This window comes from Lutjanus erythropterus, chromosome 2 (assembly GCF_056507025.1).
Source record: "Lutjanus erythropterus isolate fLutEry1 chromosome 2, fLutEry1.hap2, whole genome shotgun sequence".
NCBI lineage: Eukaryota > Metazoa > Chordata > Actinopteri > Lutjaniformes > Lutjanidae > Lutjanus > Lutjanus erythropterus.
In genome coordinates, this window is record NC_139318.1 from 25,661,525 (window position 1) to 25,684,643 (window position 23,119).

General features: G+C 35.1%; 1 protein-coding gene across 1 annotated transcript; it reads left to right on the forward strand.

Moving 5' to 3' along the window:
* Window positions 1-21,310, forward strand: LOC146331726 (inter-alpha-trypsin inhibitor heavy chain H3-like). The gene is made up of 26 exons (XM_084743156.1): window positions 1-87; window positions 1,133-1,293; window positions 1,426-1,530; window positions 1,861-2,023; window positions 2,153-2,263; window positions 2,536-2,664; window positions 2,817-2,933; window positions 3,083-3,251; window positions 3,343-3,453; window positions 4,349-4,530; window positions 5,228-5,407; window positions 5,507-5,628; window positions 6,926-7,137; window positions 7,223-7,243; window positions 8,259-8,282; window positions 10,991-11,035; window positions 11,649-11,684; window positions 11,978-12,016; window positions 13,069-13,143; window positions 14,977-15,024; window positions 15,976-16,047; window positions 18,176-18,283; window positions 19,652-19,820; window positions 20,676-20,824; window positions 20,958-21,042; window positions 21,129-21,310. The coding sequence occupies exons 1-26, from the start codon at window positions 16-18 to the stop codon at window positions 21,241-21,243; spliced, it is 2,820 nt and encodes a 939-aa protein (XP_084599282.1). The 5' UTR covers window positions 1-15; the 3' UTR covers window positions 21,244-21,310.
* The last annotated feature ends 1,809 nt before the right edge of the window (window positions 21,311-23,119 follow it).

Sequence of the window (23,119 nt, forward strand, 5' to 3'; positions counted from 1 at the left end):
CTGGTGGGAGCCATCATGGGGAGAACTGTGGTGCAAATCACCCTCTTTGGGCTGCTGCTGGCTTTGGTTACCACACTACCAAACAAGGTAAGGTCACCGAACCTAAAGGACAGAGCACTACATTGCAAGAAAAGTTGATTTATTGAATATATCTATATCTTACCATTGGTTAGTTAACAGATAATTGAGGATTGTGCTTGAGTTTCGCCAGCTGCTGCAATTCATTGAACTTTGCCTCTGATAAACATAAAAAAGAACAGGTTGAAGGACCTGCTGGCTCTCTACCTTTGGTGTTGTTTTGTGTGTGATTAATGTTGTCATGGGGACAAAGTCACTTGAAGATAATACATTAAATTTTAGTAATTGGACGGTGTTGGTAAATGTTAGGGTTACTTTATGGAAAATTCCAGTGGATTATTTTAAAGTCTGTGTAAAGGAAAGGAAAGTTTAGCACATTAAAGAAATAGTTAGAAATTTTTGAAAAGACTGAGAACTATGTAGTACTGAATTGTGGTGTTAGACTGTTAAAGGCATACAGTTTCGATGTGAGTAGCTGAGTTTTGGAGACATCAGCTGTAGAGATTTCTGCCTTCTCTCAAATAAAATGGGATTAAATGGCACAAATCCTGTTTTGCTCCAAGCACCAAAAAGTCATTTGAAAAATGCAAAACCACTGTCTCTTTCCAGAAACCATGACCCAGTTAATCAAGATAATACACAGAGCTTGTTGTGAGCACTTACATGCAGGAACCAACAACTAATAACAAATCTGACTGGGTGGTTAATACCACTTTCTGTGGTGTAACACACATTTATCACTGCTTTACACTTTAGGTCAACAATGCAATATACTCCTAAGTGAGAAAGCATTGTGAATTTGAATGTGTATAACCCATGTTGTAGGGAGTAGTTTCAAGACTTGATGTTAAGGTTTGGGAATAGAGAGTGTGCAAGTCACTGCCATGTGATTATGGAAGGGGTGTTTCTGCAGTTAGACCAATGAGATTTCACTGATGCCACCCACCAACACTTTGTTTTTCACTATCATCTGATCTTTGGTCAGGTTTGGTTTTGAGCCAGCGAGATCAAACTTTATTTTTAATTGTGAAATTTGCCTCTTGTATTTGCTCAGGATGACTGGGACATCTACAGCTTTCACATCAACTCCACAGTGAACAGTCGTTATGCCACCACTGTCATCACAAGCCGAGTGGCCAATCGTATGGACTCGTCAAAGGAAATAGAATTCCATGTCCGGATTCCCAAGAATGCCTTCATCAGTAAATTTGCAATGTGTGTGAATTATCTTGGAATATTTACAGGAATTTGCACATAAATAATTGTACATCAAAGAATAAGGAAAATAAATCATGGGGTACACATGTATTTGTGTATAAATAAAGACTTTTCCGTGGTCTTCCTCAGGACAATAGACGGCCAAGTGTATGATGGTGTTGTGAAAGCTAAGGAGCAAGCTCAGCAACAGTACACTGAGGCCGTGTCCCGTGGCCAAAGTGCTGGGATTGTCAGGTACATCGATCAATGAATCAGTTTCTTGCCAGGGCTTATATAAGTGTTTTTTATGTTGTAATTCTCTGTTGCACAAAATGTTGTTTATTTTCTTGCACAATGCTGGCTACTTTCACATCCTCAGGTCTTTAAAATCCTTCAGATGAAACAATCTGGGTGTTACAATGCCTGAATCTTCAGGGATTGTAAAACCCAGTTCTGTTAATGAATCTGTGGTGGAAAAGTCACCCTTGTTCAAACTACTCACTGCCCATACCCACACTGAGGGTAATGAGGGGTCATTTTAAAGGGTTATCCATATCACCCAGCAAATGATCTTCTCTGTTGCAGTTCTGTAGGGAGGACCCTTGAGGAGTTTAAGACCTCTGTGACTATAGCTGCTCACAAAAAAGTCACCTTTGAGCTCACATACGAGGAACTGCTGAAACGTACGCTTGGCAAGTACGAGCTGCAAATCCACGCTCGACCCATGCAGCCTGTCAAAGACTTCAAGGTCAGTCTTTCCTGTTTTCAAAAAATCTATTCATTGATCATCCAGAAAAAAATAATATTTGGGTAATAACATCCTGTATGGTCAGAGAGTCTAACTACTATTCTATTTTTATTTCCTCCTTAATGCCAGGTTGATGTGTACATTAACGAGAAAGCTGGCATCAATTTCATGGAGGTTAAAGGAGGACTGAGTACCAAAGCCCTGGCTAATGCCATCACCAAAACACATATAGACAAAGAGGTACAGCATGCAGTGGTGCAAAGTTATGATCTGTATGTAACTCAGTTGCAACCTTATTCTCATCTATATGCAACTGATCACCTGTACTACACATAATGGCATCAATATGGCACTGGACACTGGACTGTTTACAATGTGCATACCAAATTTATATTCGTTAACAGTGGACATTTTTCACTCTGGTTTATTCCTTATTCTAGTGCATTTCCTTTGACCAATGCAACTCTTTTATTGACTTCCATGTCTATAAAAATGATTCATCCTGTTTCCAGGCGTGGGTGTATTTCTACCCAACTGAGGACCAACAGAAAACATGTGACAGCTGTGGAGAGCAGGGTATGAATGGAGATCTGGTTATTGTTTATGATGTCAAAAGGGACACCTCACTGGGGGACATCAAGGTACAGCAAGGCTGTTGTTTTTGAATAGTCTCTTAGCACTGAACATGAATAATCTATAAGAGCTAAAACAAAAAAATATTTACTGAAATGTATATTTCGTCTTTTCAGCAATCTTTGTTAACTAATCACACTTTCTTCTCACTCCCTCCAAGACATCAGATGGGTACTTTGTTCATCACTTTGCTCCATCCAGTCTTCCCCGCATACCAAAAAATGTTGTCTTCATTATTGATCAAAGTGGCTCCATGCATGGCAAGAAAATCCAACAGGTACAGTTTCTGAAGTGTTTGCATTTTAATTTTTGTCACTTGATTTATTTCACAGACTATTTTATTAACTACACAATGTAGGAACACAAATATCACATTGCTTCTTATTTGAATAAAAGTTCTAATGTGTGAATGATGCTTTTGCCCAGACCCGCACAGCATTAATCCATATCTTGAATGACCTGGCAGCAGATGACCACTTTGGTCTCATCACTTTTGATAGTAACATTTTTCACTGGAAACGAGAACTTGTTCAAGCCGACCAGGAAAACTTGGACAGTGCCAAGAAATTTGCACGGCAAATTATGGATAGAGGAGGTGAGATTTTTGGTAAATATTTTATTAAGGCATGTGAGGATCTGGCAGCAGAAAGGCAGTACAGAAACATTTTTTCGTTTGGTCATTTCAGCCACTGACATTAACAGAGCAGTGTTGGAAGGAGCACGTATGCTGAATGCACATCCCCGAGAGGGTTCAGCATCTATCCTTATACTTCTCACTGATGGAGACCCAACCACAGGTTACGAGACAACACACATTCACACAAACATGTGCACAAATACCATTAGTCATTACTGAGAACCGGACAAACTTTTTGAAGATTTTATTTCTGTTCCAGCAAGTTTTTCTGTCTTTTAGCTGAATCTGTATGGCTTATAGGCAAACAACAATAAATACAACAACTAACAAAATAATTGAATTTCACGGCATAGTTGTAGCGAGTACCCATTTTGTTTTACTTATTTAGAAGTTGCTCAGAGTTTTCTACATGCTAATAAAAATTCTTTTTCAGCTTTTATTTATAAGTGCTCAAATAATTTAGAAAGTTTACTGGTGCTTGAGTAGAATTCATGCCTTTTTAAAAACAGGAAGTGAGACAAGGGTTCATGGGGTAGAGCTAAACATTTTTATGTCTGATTAAATCATGTTTTTGTAAAAATCTGACCGAGTTGAAGTAAATCTGGGACACAACTTTAAAGGGCCAGCATTTTCATAAAAATCAATTTCACAAAACAAAAGTGATTATAATGGCACCTATGTTATCAGTAGGCATTACTGTATTACAGGTTTAGATTTAGAGGGCTTTTAACACATTTCTTAACTGTTTGAAGTGAATTCTTGTCTAGGACAAGTGTTTTTAAAGCAAACTAAACCATTTTATAAATTACATACACAAATGTTTAAAGAATAACTTTTCACCAGAAAAATGGGATTAGTCTTTCTCCTCTTGAACTTCAAAGAGCATGGACATTGAAATTAATACACCTTTAACAAAATTTACAGTTAAGTCTATAAAATTTGTATATGTACTCACTGTAACCTCTACTGATCACAGGATAGTTGTTTGATTGCATTGTGTAAAGGAATTTGAGCTTAATTTTTTTTTTTTATTCACACGTCTTGTGTCTTTTCAGGAGAGACAAATCTTGAAAGAATACATTCAAATGTAAGACGGGCTATTGCGGATAAATTCCCACTCTACTGTCTCGGTTTTGGTTTTGATGTCAATTTTGAGTTCCTTGAGAAGATGGCACTGCAGAACAACGGCGCGGCACGGCGGATTTATGAAGACTCTGATGCTGATTTGCAGCTGAAGGTATTTTAAATCACTTGTTTCCCATTTATTTGAGTTAAGATTAATGCCAACTGTTCGCCAAATAAGTAAGTTTCTGTTTATGAGTCATAAGAAATCATTATTAAACTTATAATGGTTAAATTAAACAATATGTTAGGGGCACCCCTGTGGCTCGGTTAGTGGGGCGTGCGCGCCATGTATTGAGGCTGTTAGTCCTCTGCAGCGGCCACCGGTTACGAGTCCTTCACTCCCCTTTCCTGTCATACCTTCAGCTGTCACTATGATTAAAGGCAAAAAAGCTAAAGAAATCATCTTTAAAAAAAACAAAGAAAAAAAACCCAAAAAACAATAGGTTAATGGAGCCTCGCAGGCAGTCACTAAACTGTGTGTATTTTCAGAGCATTGGGCTTTTGTTTCCAGGATAACAGGCGTAGCTTTATATTGACAGGCAATTGACAGTTATAAATAGCTGATCAACTTACAGTGTAGGACTTGTCATCACTTGTCATAGTCAAAATATAACCACGTGCCTGGCTTTGAGTGGGGGAGGAGGAGGGAAACAACTCCTTCAACCATAAACCATGTATTAAATAGGATTCAGCCTATTTATTATATGGACTGTGGCTCCAATTCACAATTTGGACTGCAGTACTCAGTCTGGGGTCTTACATATTTCTCTTTTAAACATTTACACAGTATCCATATTGTTTGTCTGCAGGGTTTCTATGAAGAGGTGGCAACTCCTCTGTTGACAGACGTGACAATGATCTATATCGGTGGGACCAACCTAACCCAGACCAACTTCAGCCAGTATTATAATGGCTCTGAGATTGTGGTGGCAGGTCAGATCACTGACAACGACATTGAAACCTTCACTCCACAAGTTGTGGCCATTTCGGTAAGGGTTGATCCAAACTGCTCATCTGCCGTAATATTCTGAAAGGCTTCTGAAAGTCCCTGTGTACACTCACATGACAATTCGTTTGGACAATGGCAGAGCACTAAAAAGATGGTGTTTTCTGAAACAAATGAGACCGTGGAGACCACTGGAACAGCGTCTGACAGCCGCATTCAGAGGGTTTGGGCCTACCTCACAGTCAAACAGCTCCTGGAGAAAGAGTGAGTGTGGTGTCAATCATATTATATCTTTCCTCTTGTTTCCAATCAATAATTCAAGAGCCACAGCACTCATTTTTCTAATTAATTAATTAATTAATTGTTGAGCGGAAATATAATCAAGAGGTGGAAAAGGCTCATTCATTTTCCAGAGGCCAAGGTGGTGTCTGTAAATTGCTTTCTTTAAAAAACTGACATTCAAGAAGCTTGAACCAGAGAATGTTTAGCAGTTTCACTGTGACTTAAACTGTTTTAATCAATAGACCCTTAACCAACTATAGCAAAACAGTAGCTAACTATTGTATCATTGTATTGTATCATTAGGGTGTTCTGTGAAGACTAGCTAACTAGCTAGCTACATCAATCAATAGCTAGCTAGTTACATCTGATAGCTAATGTTAGCAAAATGCTAGCTAACTGGCTGACTAATCTACATCAGCCAGCTAGTTGACCCACAAATCATTCTCTAAACATCAAAGGTGAGCCCCAAAGTAACTAAGTACAAATACTTTGTTACTGTACTTAAGTAGAGATTTCAAGTATCTGTACTTAACTTGATTATTCGTCAGACAAAGTTTTGACTTTTATTCCTTACATTTTAACACAAATATCTGTACTCTCTATGTACTTTATTTTTGCTTTATTTATTTTTTTATCTTTTATTTCACACAGAAGTAAACAATGGAGACTTCTCATTTCGAGCTGATGACCGACTGACTTTGGTGGCAGAAAACTGTCCCTGAGCAGATTAACAGATTTTATCAGCCATAGCTAGTTAGCTTAAGATGACGTCAATGCTAATGCTAAAACCATTACTTATCATCTGATCATTTCAGCACTAATCTATTGGCAATCTAAGAGGAAACTTGCTGCATTATTTTTTCCCTCAAGACTGTTCTGCCTATTCCTAGCCTACTGTGTTGTGATTGGCTACTGATACTGAGCTGTGATTGGCTAGTTCTTGTTGCCTTGACGATGTGTCCATGTGATTACCATAGACCCTTTTTAATGTTGTGAAAGGATCTATTTTAACCATAAACCATGATCTTTTTGTAAACGTAGCCAAGTAGTTTTTGTACCTAAACCTAACCGAACAATGACTGAAAACGGAAAATTATGAGTAATCTAAGTCTAAAAATAAGTTAAAAGTAATATTTAGACCAGTGTTGTGTATTTGATTCATTAGGTATCATGCAAGAACCACTCAAACAAACAGATTTGTTCATTTTTCAACTGTCTGGTTAAGAACACATGTAAAGGACAAGACAGGACACATGTGCATAAACAATTTGTGACACAGACTGCAGTTATCTGGACCTGAGAAGCAGAATGTGAAAGAGGAGGCCATGAGGCTGTCGCTGAAGTACAACTTTGTGACCCCACTCACATCCATGGTGGTCACCAAACCTCTGGGGGAGAATACAGATGTGCTCCATAAACCCAAAGAAGGTGAAACACCACTTGCAAGGAACCCTCCTGTAGGACAATCTCCACCCCGGTTTGGTGTAGGAGGTAAGAACCATAAATCTGAGCAAAACACAAACACAGTGTCAAATCATCAGTGTTCAGCAGCTCTTTGTCATCATTTCTCTCTTAGCAAGGCCACGTAGTTTTCCAGGTAAGACACATCTGCGCAAGCTAATGGTGTAATTACACTGTAGTTTGTGAGATTGTATAAGGTACTGACTGCTTATTAAAAAAGTTCTGATTCACTATATTATAGCCACAGACGTCTGATCAGGGATGAAACATTAAATTTATTGAATCCTGTCCCCACACACAGAATGATAACAGTATGAGGTTCTATTCATGGAACAGAAGCAAAACTACAAAGCAAGCATACTCAGCCTAAAATAAATAAAATCTATACAATGGCCACATGAACATAATCTGATTAAGATTAAGTTTAAGGGAAAGTTCACCCCCCAAAAAAGCCATTGAATGTTCATATCAGGGAAATTAGGAGCCTTTTTCACTTAGTTATTACATTAATAATAACTATAGATTCCCTGTCTGAAATTTGTCAGTGGCACTTCTAATTTCAAGTGTGGGACTTTATTTATTTATTTATTTGCATTTTTTCCTATATATAAATATGGAGATATGGTTAATTAATCGATAATAATCAACACAGTGGTTAATTTGTTTTTCTAAACAAATTAAAAACAAATTCACAGTTTGTAATTAGATAATTAAGAACAAATAGTTTTTTAACATTCACTTGACATTAATTGCCAATACCTAAGTGTCATGCAACATCAGTAGAGCAGTTGTAGAACTGATTAATGGTCCTGGTTAAACACTGACATGACATAAAATTTTGCATCAATACAAGCTAATTTGTCAACATCATGAGTAAGAGTAAATAAATTATTGTTTCTTTGTTTTTCATCCTGACAGCAGGAGTGTTACTAGGCATGATACACACATCTGGATCTTTCTGACATTACCAATGTACTATTAATTAATTAACAATATATTTTATTTTACACTACATAGCTTATAGTATGGCATGTAGAATACAGACAGTATACATTCCTTCTCATGGGTAAATCTTCTCATTCTCAATATCAATTGTAAATTTACAACTGTACCTTAATTTCTTCTTAACGTTATCATCTTTTTCTTTTTAGCCCTTCCAGGACCACCCTCTAGAGGTATGACATAGATACTCATGTGCACTATTCTGACATGACCACACAGTAATGTATTAAACTAAACAGCTTAGAAGCTTAAAATAATAGACCTTGTTCATGTTTCCTGACTGGAACCTGAGGTGTGACTAAAATTTATTCCACATCTGTAGGAACATTATTACTACCTCATAAACTAACTGAAAAATACTCTAAATAAAACTAAACAACGAGAATCTTTTTGATTTGAAAACGCATTAATGCAGTAATTTTCTTACATTGATATTATAAAACATTACATTATATCATATTATAAAATCTTAAATGCTAATATGCATCATAGGTTTAAAATACAACCCAGAAAATAACGCAAAAATAAACGTGCATCTTTGCATTTAAACTAACTGACGCTTAAGGAAAAATTTATCAGTGTATTTTATACATTTTATAGAGGTAAATGCACTAAGGTAATTCAACGATCCTCTTTGTAACAGTGAGTGGTTGTTTTTGTGCTTAGAATATTGGCTCCTTTGTTGAGACCAAACTGAATAAAAAACTGTTTGGATTAAAAACTTCATCACACTTCTCTCTGTGATGCTTCCCCATACCTTTTTTTTACACTTATATTGTAACTCTTTAAATCCAAAGATGCATCAGATAAGTTTTAACTACGACCAAAAAATAACATGAAACAGTTGCATCTTTGCTATATTTTAATAAGACTAATTCATGCTCGACAAAAAAATCTGCCAGATTTAACCAGTCACAATCTGGTCACTCGTAATGCTAAATGGCAGTTTTGCAATTTTATCGTGTTTTACCAAAAGTGTTTAATCTCAATGAATCAAATAGAGGAGGAGTGATATTGCAAGCTCCTTGCAGCCAGGCCTCTATGCATTGTCTCCAGAAGAATTATCATGAGGCTACAGTCATGCACACTTGCAACCTGCAAGATTTAGGTATGGGGGTGTGGTGCCTTGGCAGTTGGACAGCAGGTGACGGCCGGGGTCTTGACAGTCTGAGCTAAAAACCTTTTGCAAGGGTACTGGGGAACTGTCTGATTATAAGAGTATAGAGAAGCCTTATGACACTTGTGTACTGTTTTATGTGTTGTTTAGGATGACTTCCTACTGGGACTGCTTGAAATTACCATATCTGACGTTACACTCGGGTTGTCATACTGTTGTGTTCCAGGTTGTAAGTCATATAAACATAGGGAATCTGACAAACTGCTTCCTGACTGATCAGCAACTGAAAAGACATGGATAGTGAAAATCCAGAAGGACAGTAGATCATATTTAAAGCTCAAACAACATATTTCATAACACATTAGCTACACTGAGACAACAACTAGCGTTAGCTTTCAACCACCTGCTAGCTGACAGCAGCCTGCTGTTTGATAGTGTACACCACTGGTTTGCAATCTGAGGCCCGGGTACCCTTTGGTGGCAGCACCAGGAATCACAGAGGGTCCCCAAGGCTTTGTCTGCTCTGAAGCTGTCAAAATAAGCTATGCACATAAATAAAAATCACAATTTATACAAAAGTCTATAAACAAAACTATTTAAAAAGATGCAACAGACCACAAACCTGCAGCTTATTATATTTCCACAATACAGACACAGATTAGAAGAAAGACAGAGACAGCAGTGTTTTTATGAGTCTCAACCTCGTGAGACAACCTCACGGGAGGCTACAGGTTCTGCCCAAAGGCTGACACCTAGAAACATCCCAAACACAGCAAAATAATAGGAACTGAAAATGTAACCTCCTTTGTAGAGATAAAAAAAACAGGCAAAAGGCAGGGTCGATGCAGATACAGAGACCACCATACACTTCATAGGCAAAGATTGAGAGGGATTTCTTTTTTTATATGAGTCTATACTTTTCTTTCTTAAGAAAAGCTGCAAAACATACAGTCAATATAAAGTAATGTAATTAATTTGCTTCAGAGACTTACTAAATCCTCCATTCTGCCCTTAATAATTTAATTTGGTACTTTTATATAATATGACAAAAAATGCCTTGAACAATATATTTATGCACTGTAAAAAAAAAAAAAAAAAAAAAAAGTTGAGAAAACTCTTTTTGAGTTTTGAATCAAACTCAAACTCCTAAATTTTGAAATAAATTAAACAAAGTTTCTCTGGCCTATTTTCTTTTCTTGAGGTAATTTGCTTTTCTTTTTTAAATGAACTTGAATCCTTTAGTTTTAGAAAAAAAAAAAGATTTTCAAAAACTGTTCACAGTGAGCTGTGAACTTGATATGTCATTATTTGGGTGATTAAAAATTAAATAGTCGCTGCTGAAAATGTTAAATTATCAACCATTATTCACTTTCACTTCACTGAGTTTACTTAAAATGTTTTGAAATAAAGTTTTTCTAAAAATAAAATTAAATCATCTCAACAAAACTTTATTAGTTGGTTCAACTATTCAACTTAAAAGTTTGAGTTGGGCTCAAAACTCAAAATCCACTGAAATAAGTTTCCTTGAAATTTTGAGTTTTCTCAACCTTTTCATTTTCACAGTGTGTGTTTACCCACATTTACAAAATAAAAGTCTTGTTGAAATAGTCTCCCCCCCCCCCCCCTAATTCCAGTATACGAGACTACGAAGCCATTGCCTAGCCAAAATGTTATTTTATGACACAGGGGTACCTCCTTGAGAATTTCAAAGTACGTTAACAACTGCATCTTAAATTCATGTTAACATCTTTTTATTTTTGACAGGAAGTCGTCGTTTTGATAGTACTAGCAGAAGCTCCCGAAGAAAAGGTATGAGAGTGTAGGTGTATGACGAGTACGTACTCGTGCATTAATATGACTACACTGTATATGTATTCAACAGTATATGAAGATTTAAAAAGCTTAAAAAATGACCTTGTTCAGATCAAAGTGTGACTAAGGTTTATTACAGATCTGCAAGAAGATAATTATTTCCTTATACATGTCAAATAAAAAATAGAATCCTTTCGATTCAAAAATGAACTGTTTTCCCTGTACATTTTTTTTACACTGTAACTTCTTAAATCCAAAGATGGATCAGATAAGTTTGCAACACAACCAAAAAATAATATGAAAACAGATGTTGCATCTTTGCAAGATTTTAATAAAACTTATACGTTTAACTAAAAAAAAAAAAAAAAAAAGCCAAATTTATTCTCAATATAATCAATTGCATCATGTGTATCTAGATGCTCAGTGGCAATTCAACTTTTACTGTGCTTTACCGACCTCAATGGATCAAATGGGGGGGGGGGGATTGGGGGGGTGGGGGGGGTGGGGGCCTCCCTGAGACACACCTGGGAGGGTGCAAGCTAATTTATAAATGAATTATTTGAATTAACGAATATATTTTTATTTCATGTTATCATCTTTTTCTTTTCAGCAGGAGGTGGTTTCGGTGGCTTCTACCATGATTTAGGTACTCATGCACTGTTCTAATGATCACACCAGATGTATTTAACTATATATGGAGATTTTGCAGCTTAAAAGTATGGTCTCACATTTCACATTTTGACACTTGAGTTTGCTGAAGTGTGACTAAGGTTTAGCATGTTCAAGAACATCATTACTACAATGTCAAAAAAAGAAGAAGAAGAACAAGTTGAGAAAACTCAAGGCAACTGCCTTCACTTAATAACAGTTTTGCCATTAAGTTAATATTACAGTGATAATTTATATTTCTTCTTTATATCATTTTTGATTTGTCAACAGCACACAGCCCTCCTCTTCTTGGCAGTTACCCTAAATCAGGTATGGCATAATCACTTTTTTGATATGACTGGTCAATAATGTTATTTATTGAACTATATGTGGAGATTTTGCAGCTCAAAAGAAAGGTTCATATTTTGACATCTGAGTTTGCTGAACTATGACTAAGGTTGAATCCACATCTGGCAAGAGGATAATTATTCCCTCATACTGTACACACATACACACAAATATACACAAAAATACACATTTATACTGGAAATGTTATTATCAATGCAGGATTGTTTAGCAGTTATAAATAATTCTAGATGACAATGAAATAAAAATAAATAATAGAGATAATTTGCTTATGCTCTTTAGATAAACTTGAATCTTTGACTTTTAGAACCCCCTAAAAATATTGTATTTCAAAAATTCTTCCCAGCAGGCTGTGAACCTGATATGTCATTATTTGGATGCTTGGAAATTAAAAGTTGCAACTGAAAATATTAAATTATTAACCATTATTCACTTTCCCTTCAATGCGTTTACCAACAATTTTTGAAATACAATTTTTTTTTCTAAAACTCAAAGATTCAAGTTTTTCTAAAGAAGAAATGTATGTCATCTCAACAAAAGATTATTAGTTGTAAAACTTTATCAAAATTTTGGGTCGGGCACAAAACTCAAAAATCTATTTTTGCCTAACTTGCCTCAAAATTCAGAATACCTCGTACATACAAAATAAAAAATACTGAAAACTAAATACAAAAATCTTTTTTTATTTATCTGTCTTAATTTCATGTTATCATCTTTTTCTTTTCAGCAGGACGTGTCGGTGGCTCCTACCATGATTTAGGTACTCATGCACTGTTCTAATGATCACACCAGATGTATTTAACTATATATGGAGATTTTGCAGCTTAAAAGTATGGTCTCACATTTCACATTTTGACACTTGAGTTTGCTGAAGTGTGACTAAGGTTTAGCATGTTCAAGAACATCATTACTACAATGTCAAAAAAGAAGAAGAAGAAAAAGTTGAGAAAACTCAAGGCAACTGCCTTCACTTAATAAAAGTTTTGCCATTAAGTTAATATTACAGTGATAATTTATATTTCTTCTTTATATCATTTTTGATTTGTCAACAGCACACAGACATCCTCTTCTTGGCAGTCCCTCTTCATCAGGTATGGCATAATCACTTTTTTGATATGACTGGTCAATAATGTTATTTATTGAACTATATGTGGAGATTTTGCAGCTCAAAAGAAAGGTTCATATTTTGACATCTGAGTTTGCTGAACTATGACTAAGGTTGAATCCACATCTGGCAAGAGGATAATTATTCCCTCATACTGTACACACATACACACAAATATACACAAAAATACACATTTATACTGGAAATGTTATTATCAATGCAGGATTGTTTAGCAGTTATAAATAATTCTAGATGAAAATGAAATAAAAATAAATAATAAATAATTTGCTTATGCTCTTTAGATAAACTTGAATCTTTGACTTTTAGAACCCCCTAAAAATATTGTATTTCAAAAATTCTTCCCAGTAGGCTGTGAACCTGATATGTCGTTATTTGGATGCTTGGAAATTAAAAGTTGCAACTGAAAATATTAAATTATTAACCATTATTCACTTTCCCTTCAATGCGTTTAACAACAATTTTTGAAATACAATTTTTTTTTGGCCATGTTCACATTTTGACACCTCAGTTTGTTGAAGTGTGACAAAAGTTTAATCCACAGCCGGCGAAAGAATAATTGCCTCATACATAAAAAAAAAAAAACTTAATTACATACACAAATACACATTTATGTTAGAAAAGTCATCATTAATGTGGGATTGTTTAGTAGTTATAAATCATTCTAAATAAAGAACTAAATAAAACTAAACAAAAAATTGTAATCTTTTTAATTCAAAAATTGAAGTTTGTCTCGACCAGTAAAAAAACACACAAAGACAACCATGGTTAAACCCCAAAACACGAAAGCTGGGAGACGTGCAAGCCATGACAAAATAAACAAAATGAAAGTGTCAAGAGAGGGAATGTTCTCACACCTATATTCCTTACTAAACACAAAAGTACAACCCAGTGCCCTCTGAATTTGAGTTCTTCCCTTAACTCTGTAAACTTGACAGACAGAAACAAAATAAAACTCCACAAAACCATCTTGTTCAGTCTTTCCACTGTTATAACAATCACCAAATCCGGTTTGGTCGAAATAAATCCTTAATTCACTGCGATAGATGTGAAAATGGTCTGGCTTCATCCTCCAGTCCAATGGATGTGTACTGTGCCGTCATGGAGGGGCACCTGTCACTTGTGCAGACAATTAAATTTGCAAAATAAAATCACAAAAACTTGCCCCCAGTAAATTGAAAAACAGCAAATATATCTATCCAGTCAGCCAACCCTGTGGCAACTGCAGAAAGATGGTCCATCCATGGAGTGAGCATGTACAGGTCTACCAGGTTAATTATTATTATTTTTCAAGTAACACTTGTGGTCCTGGAGAGTGAGTAACCATAGACACAGAAAAAATCTGATTTTCTTTAGCCATTGTTTAGAAACAGGTCATCAAAACTGGCTAACTATTGTATGCTAACATGTTGAGGGAGTTATTTTGCCTACACCTAAGCTTGCATAAAAAGGTCACTCTGTTGATCAACAGAAAAGAAAAAACCCAGATTATAAAAGACTTAAATGATACAATAAATTGCTACAATAAAACTATCTTAAATGATATGAGATAGTTTACCTACAATTTCAGAATAAAAGTCTTGTAATTTTTAAAATGTTTTCTCGTGATTACAAAACTTAAAGTTATAATCTCTGAACTGTTTTCTTTGATGGATGCAAAGCAATTCAGTGATACTCGCAACCTGAAAAGTGTAATAGTCAGAGGCTAATTATTTTGGGTACTTGAATATTTTTAACAGAAAATGTACATGAACGACAATAACAAGTTTTTAATTCTTAAATGTGACTGTTCATTTTCCAGGTTATCTGGTGCCAGACGGTTCTGTCCAACATGCAGGTCGATTTCCAGGTAAATGTATTTTCTGTACCTAGTACCTAAACCTTTTTCTGCACATAATACAGTAAATGCAACAGGTCAGACAATTCATCAGTGTGCACACACTGTTTTATAACAATAATCTGATATCTATGATAAATCTTAAATATAGAACCCTCCATAGTGTTTACAGCTCTTATCATATTTTTGTGGTTGTTTAAATCAGTATTAGATTAAAGGGATAGTTCATCCAAAAATTAAAATTATTATCTACTCACCCTCATGCTGACTGAAGTTTGGGTTTAGTTTTTCAGTCCACAAAACACTGAGTTTCACAGAAAATTAGCACTGCAGAATTTCCCAAACAATTTAAGTTAATGGCAACCAGTTTTCAAATGTAAAAACAACAACAACAAAAAACAAAACAAAAAACCTAAAATGCCTCCATACTGCTCATCTGGTGTAATCCAAGTCTCCTAAAGCCCCAAAATTACAAGTTGACTTAAAATATGCCATTTATACCATGTTTTTTAAAGACTAAATCTCCACTGCAGATCTGAACTGTGTGTGTGGTGTGACGGTGTGTGTGTATGTAAATGAACAGCATGTTGGGGCTTTAGGTCACTTGGATTACACCAGACAAGCAGTATGAAGGCATTTTATGTTGTTTTTTTTTTTTAACATTTGAAAACAAGTGACTAATCACTTTAATTGTTTGGGAGATTCTGCAACACCGTTTTCAAATCTGGATAAAGTTGAGCAGTTGATGACTGAATTTTCATTTCTGGGTGAACTATCCCTTTAATCTTGTGGTTCACTTTAACTGGTGAGGATTAGAATAATGTATATTTAGTGGTGTGTTTTGAAGGTGAAGTTAGGTGTCAGAATATTGATGTCAATTAATCCAATGTCCTCTGAAGCTTTGTAATATATGTGTGTGTAACTGGCATTATGTAACCATACTGACAGATTTTCCTGATTTAGCGTTCGATTATCCTGTAGAAGCAGATTATGACGATTTTCCAGCCACCCATAGGCCACAAGCTGCAACTGATCGTGAGTATTTACGTCATCGATGTAATGGTATCATTTCTATGAAATCTGTCTATTTCTGTTGCATAAGAAAACGTCACAAAAAGTACAAAAAAGTATCATAAATGAGTTTATAACACACGTGTGCATAGTACACTTAAAGTATTTTGTTGTGGTATATATACAAGCAAGTAGTTCTGTAAAGACCTTACTTTAACTGCTTGTCATTATCACCATGTTGTGTTCAACACAAAAGCCCTGTGGTCAGGGAGAAACAATTTGAAAACCAAGCTACACTGTCTTTTATTGTATCAGGCATTATTGCATTAATTAATTAATTACAAACATACTAAGCTAGTTTTCTGTCTTTCCCCTCATTCCAGACATAGTTAATTAACACTTTATGCGTTAAGTAATACACAATAAAACACATGTAAAATAAGCAAATTAGGTCCAAAATAAAAAAAATGGTATCACTATATATTAAGGTTGCTTGTTATAAGTGGAAAAAGACCCATATAAGATGCTTATTAACATTAATATCTTACTAAGACTATATAAGAATTAAACATGTTTATTGTTACATTATAAGACATTTATAAGCAGTTTCATAAGAAACTTGTTAACAGTTCATTGAGTGCTTTAGAATGATAATAAAAGTCTTATGAGTTTCTTCCAATATGTAATTGTTAAAGCTTTACTAAGCTTGTGTAATTGCTCTATTAAGATACCTGCATAATAAATTATGCCTTTATCAGCAGTTAATTATGCATTTATTAACAGTTAATTAGGAAATTTTGGAAGCACCAGCTCTAAAGTGTGAACAATGCTTACTAAGGTTAATTAATCCTTTATTATGCACTTATTAACAGTTTTTAACAGTCTTTTTAGTATTACTATTTATTTTTTAATTTATATTTTTTATTCTTTTTTACATTACTAATTAAAATCTATACTAGGTTTTTCCTTCTGCTAATAAATGCATAATGAAGTATGTAGAAATCTTTAAAAAGAATCAACAAAAGGATTAACAATGCTATAGTAGGTAAGTTAGTTAAACTCAGGAAGGAAGTCATAAGGCTTCTATTAACATTCTTAAGCAGTCTATATACTGTTAACAAGTTTATAAGACTGCCTAAAAATGTCTTATGATCTAATAAACATGTTTATAATGCTATTGTTACCAAATAAATAAAAACATGGACATGTTCCATTTTTAGACAGGTGTGCCTGTAACTCCCAAAGCAATAAAGAAAAAATAGAAAACAATAGTATTAAAATAGGATAAAGAGTAGATATAAAGTGAAATACAAAATATAAACTGTAAGGAGTCATTGCAGAACAACAATGCCTAATAGAACAAGAATAATAGAAGACAATAGACAATAGAAGCAACATAGTTAGGTAAAAAAATACAGCAAATAAAAATAGAAATGTAGTATTGGCAGTGACATTGAAAGTAGTACTGGCGGTGATATGGAAAAGTAATGTAATGTAATATAGCACCTGATAATGAACATAATGTTGCACATGATAGTGAATGTACTAGGTAAACAATAATATACCTTAATGTGAAGTGGACAGGTCTCGAATTATCCTGCTTATTACATGGTTATCTACCTAAATAAATAAAAACATTTTTGAAACAAACTGACAGTTTAAAAACATCTTATGGATATAAAAATGATTGTATTGCTAATCCAGAGTCTATGATCGGAGCTGCATACAATTCAGCAACAGTCTGCTCTTCAAAGCAAAGTTATACAAACATAACAGACCTTAGACTGCTGTAACTGACCAATCAAAATCAAGTATTTAACAAAGCTATGTAATAGTGCGTAACATTAAACATAACATTGTCCATGCTGATATTGCACATTATAGTGAACACAATTTGATTTTAAGAACATAATATTGTAATGACTGAAATTTTCCTCAAAACTTAATAATAAATTTCTGTAATTCTTACATGAGTCTCACACAATCACAGCCATGCTTTTACCTTGTTAATATGTCTAAATCTCAGATGATCTTCATCAAAGTCATTATCAAACAAGCTACAATCCATCTTCTGTTTAATCGGTGTTGAGAGCAAAAGCAAAGTTTATTTCCAGGTGTTTCCTTTCCTGTGTGTGACTCTGTCCCTCTGCAGCTCCTCTTTCCCACAGGTTTTTGCTGAAAGCTGAGAATCAGTCTCTTCCACTGTGCTACGATGTCACCGGAAATGTCCTCCTTAAACTACTCCACCATCCCAGCGGGGGTCAGTAATGTTCCTCTTTGTGCCATCGCTGTTTCACCTCAGTCCCTTAAACAGCCTAGTCAGTGAACCCCTGCTATTTTGCCGTTTGCTCTCCGTATGTAAGGAATAAAGTAAAATAGAATAAATAGATGTTTTTCTGCTTTTCTCCTCAGGATCTTTGTGTCAGTTATATAGTATGCTTCAATCCATAAATATCTCCACATTACACTGGTGGAAAGAAGGCCCTGAATCAGTACATTTACTCTGTACTTGAGTCCAGTTTTGAAGTACTACTACTTTACTTGGGTATTAAAATGTAATGCTGCTTTAACATTTCAGATAGAGGTGGAACAATATACCAATATTGACAATAACTGTGAATATTTAAAAATAAAATATTGTTGTTATAAATAAAAAAAAATGTGATTATAAAATGTAAAAAATATATTTGCCAATATATATTTGCTGTTATGAATTCTTTTGGCCACAGTAATCATGACTGACGTACTATTTCTTTTTACTCCACTATAATAATTTGTCACCTACGCTTACTGCATATGATTAGCATATTAAACACAATGCATTGTTAAAGATTAATTCCCAACATTTATGACTTGTTACCACATACAAATACACCATATCTGTCATTTTTATCTCTTGTTGCATCTTTTACATCTTGTTACGTCTTTTTTGTTTTGTCTTGTTACATCTTGTTGTTTCTTGTTATGTCTTCTACTTTTTTTTATCTTGTTGCGTGTCTTATGTTGTTTTCGTCTTATTGCATATTTTATGTAATTTTCCTCTTGTTATGTCTTTTATGTTGTTTTCATCCTGTTACATCTGTGGTGTGTAATGAACACTGCGGCATTGTATGTCTGTTTTTTTCCCATCCACTGAGTTTAAACAGTCTTGATGTTGGGGAGGTGGCGCATAATGATAAAAAATAAAAATAATCAATAGTTCCCCGTATATGCATAAAAAACCTAAAGTAACAAGCCTGTTTTGAACATATGAAGTAGAAAGTACAGATTTTTCTGTTAAAATGTAGGGTGAAAAAGTGAAAATTTGTCAGGAAAAAAACATTCTTATAGAATTCTTTTGGAAGTACAGATATCTGAATACTCTACTTAAGTAGAATAACAAAGTATTTGTACTTTGTTTGTACTTTGTTACCTGCCACCTCTGACAACATCCTGTCAGCATGATCTTTGATACTTTGGATAGTAGAATTTGCTTATGATGCTTCTGTATACTTACTGAAGTAGGATTTTGAATGAAGTACTTTCATTTGTAATCAGATCTTTTTACATTGTTGTACTGCTATTTCTACTTCTGTAAATGATCGTTTTACTTGTGTAAGTGTGGTTGCATTTGTTTTGTTTTGTCCAGCACTGTCTGTGAACGGTGAGCTTGATTCAGTAGAGCGCGGAGGCTTCAAAAAGATTGTCATCCATTTCGCAACCAACCAGCACGTTGAGGTTTCCCCACAGGGAATCACTGTACGGACGGGACAGACAGAGACACAGCACACTGGACAGGATCTCATCACTGTTGGAAGGTGAGTCTGCACTGTTTGCACAGAGTTTATTCTGGTGTGTTTATTGTGCAATGAATGCCTAGCTCTGGTGAAAGAATACAACATGATGAGACACTTCAAATCAAATCATGGCTGGTCCTCTGCCACTTGCTGAATTTTATCTGTTAACATTATAAAGTAAAATCTATTTGTAGCCATTAATTAACAAACCCTCAGTGATTTTCCTGTTTAATCTATTTGCTATTTAGCCCTGTTCTAAGGTAACAAAAATGCAACAATTCTTATTTTCACGCGATTATACACTAATAAAAACATCCTTATAAATATTTTATTCCATTTCTGCCACACTCTGCTACGAGGTTTGCATAAATCTTAACACACTGAACCTTTGAAACAAGTGCCCCCTAAAAAAGAGGCTTTCAGCACTGAGGGGAAAAAAGGTCACTGATAATATTCATGATGTTGAATTTGTCATTAAATCTCTTGTATAAATAAATGTAAAATACTATTCATAACTGATGCTTACATTTAAGGCCCTGCACACCCATGGTACACCCAACAACAACAACAACAACAACTGATGATTATCAAACCACATTTCAACATAAGGAACATCTTTATCTTTCTGCAACATCAGTGTGCAGACCATCTTCTTCCTCACTCTCCTGTTAGCTTTGTTGCACCTGTCAAGGTGGGATAAATAACATCATTCTTATTGGTGGACTCAGGTAATGCTCAGTGTAGCTGTGTATCTCTTCAGCCTGAGCAGGGGTGTAATAAGCCAAGAGAAGTGAAATCACCTTAGCAGAGGTGTGCAGGGCCTTTAAAAAGAGTGCAAAAGTTATGCAAGTTATGATGATGTGCATATTTTTCTAGTATGACAGTGATAAGGCGGAACAAGGAAGTAGATGTTGCAGCTGCAGATGTGCGCATGGTCATCTTAATTCAAGATAAAGGTACAGCATCGTTCCTCTGGCCGGTTTTAAGACAGCAGCCATCGGACCCCAACGTTACAGGACTTTTAGGTGGGCTGGATTTGCTTGTATGATTTAATATCACGTCAATAATATGTTGAAGCAATGTTTGCATCCACCTGTGTCTCTTTACATGCCAGCTTTTCAGTCTCATTACTATTTTGTTTGTCCTCTGTGTGTCCAGCCCTAAAGCCTGCAGATTATGAGGAGGTGCAGCAAACTCCTTCACCAAAACTGAAGATCAACAACCAGGAGATTGATGTTACCAGGTACACATTAGTGCTATAATTATTATTACTCTGATACACAAAAATGTTTATGGCAACTGATGACTATTTTTGTCTCAATTTTCTAGGTCGAATGCTGTTGACTACAGTATTGTCTCTTCTCCGACTCTGGACTGCTGGCTCATGTCTGCTGAGTCTGCCCTGCGGAGTCCCCTTGACAATTTCATCGTCACGCAACTTTAACTGGGAAACATCGTGGAAAAAGACTTTCCACCTGTTTCTGATATAAACAAATAAATAGTATCTCAGATCTTTGGTTGTCTTGAATCAACTTAATTATTTAATATTTACCAGATCTGTCACATGTTTCATAATTTGTCAATCTAAGAATTTCCTTCTAAAAATACTTTATAGTGGTGTTTTTCACCAGCACAACAGACCTGCGTGAAATGAATTACCTTTCAAAATGTCCTGAATGTACAGAGCTGTTAATAAGCATCAATTCTACTTTTATTATCACATGAAATTAAAAGATTAAAGTCATGTAATTAAAAACAGACTTTATTTACAAATTACATTGTTAAACATGATAATCCAAACATGCTGTTGTTGTAGCTAAAGAAGAGGTATACTGTTTCATGTTTGCTAATCACCGACAGTAGAGAAGAACAGACTCATGGTCAAACACTGAAACATTGCCACAGGGTTTGTAACAGCCTAGTTAAAAGCTTACTGCCACAGTCCCACAGTGTCTTGTTGACCTAGCTCGTACTTCTGCTAAGCGCACTAGTACATCATAGGCAAAGAATTCATCAATATTAACCTGTAACCTTGCATATCTCTGTTCATCCTCACTGTAAATCCTAAAGTGAAAGCACTCCACTGTTTATATAACCTAATATTTGTACAGGAGAAACAGTCAGACTTCAAATTGATCTATTTTTCTTTTGTTTACACGTCCCATGTCATTTCAGCAACCTGGCTGACAGTGGTGTTTTCCACTTGAAAGCAAATAGAAGTTGATTTAAAGGGATAGTTCTGATTATTTGAAGTGGGGGTTGTATGAGGTACTTGTCAAGAGTGTCAGCAGCAAAATGTAAAACAAAAAAAAGAAGAAGAAAAAGTCAATATCATTCAAAGTGTATGTTGTATTTACAATGTCAGACAGCTTTTTCTGACAGGAAACTGAAGTTAAATCACTTAAGTTAAATCATTGCTTAGCTTCTGTGCTGATGTGTTTGCTGCTTTTCCAAACTGCTGACCGCAATCTACTGTAGCTACTACACTGAATATGGATAGGAAACCCATAACCCCTCAAAAAAAGAAAAAAAGATATATAGAGTTGTGAAAAGTGGGCTATAGTACTGGCAAAAATCACTACATAAAAACAGGAGCGATAAAATGTCCTGCAATCAAAACTTTATTTAAATAAAATTAACAATATATGGGGTAAATTTTCTACAACAGATCTGGTTCAAATGGGTGGCGCTTACAGCTCATTTACTGGAAGTTAAAACAAAGGTGATCTTATCTGAATCTGTAAACTAACAAATGCAGCAAGCAGATAAGTGTTGTGGAGAGAGACATTTCAGTCTGAAATATTGCAGAATAAATGAATAAACCCTTATAAAAGGATCAGTCAGAGTTGCAGTAAATAAACCTGAGTAAATTTACTGTCAAAATATCTCGTTTATCTGCGTCACTTTAAAAAGTACACGACAGGTGGTTGTTGTTCTTACTTTGATTTACATATCTCCAGAGAGTGACAGTCAGGCCAACGTTTTGAATTTAGTTCAACATAATGTGGTCAAACCAGTTGAGCTGCTGTGTCAGCCATGTGTCTTTGTGTTGCGTGCGATTGTCCTCTCTCAATGAACAGCATCATTAGTGTGGGTCAAAGGTATGCGCATTCTTATGAGCGGAGGTGATAAAACTTGTTTGTCAAGGCACAGTTTACTTAGAACTGTGAGAGAAAGGATCTCTGCCAAATCCACATAACAAGTCAAAGAACAAACACATCAGTTAAGAGGTGTTAACTGTGTTTTAAATGCAGCTCTTTGTACAACGCCAGTGTTCAAGGTTGAGTCTGGTTTTGACTAAAAATGGTTTATAGTTTAGT

What these genes read in the sequence shown, in the direction of transcription:
- LOC146331726 (XM_084743156.1), top strand. Translation starts at nt 16, where the DNA reads ATGGGGAGAACTGTGGTGCAAATCACCCTCTTTGGGCTGCTGCTGGCT. An exon ending in TTACCACACTACCAAACAAG is followed by an intron (nt 88 to 1,132) that starts GTAAGGTCACCG and finishes GTATTTGCTCAG; the next exon opens with GATGACTGGGACATCTACAG. An exon ending in CAACGTTACAGGACTTTTAG is followed by an intron (nt 20,825 to 20,957) that starts GTGGGCTGGATT and finishes CTGTGTGTCCAG; the next exon opens with CCCTAAAGCCTGCAGATTAT.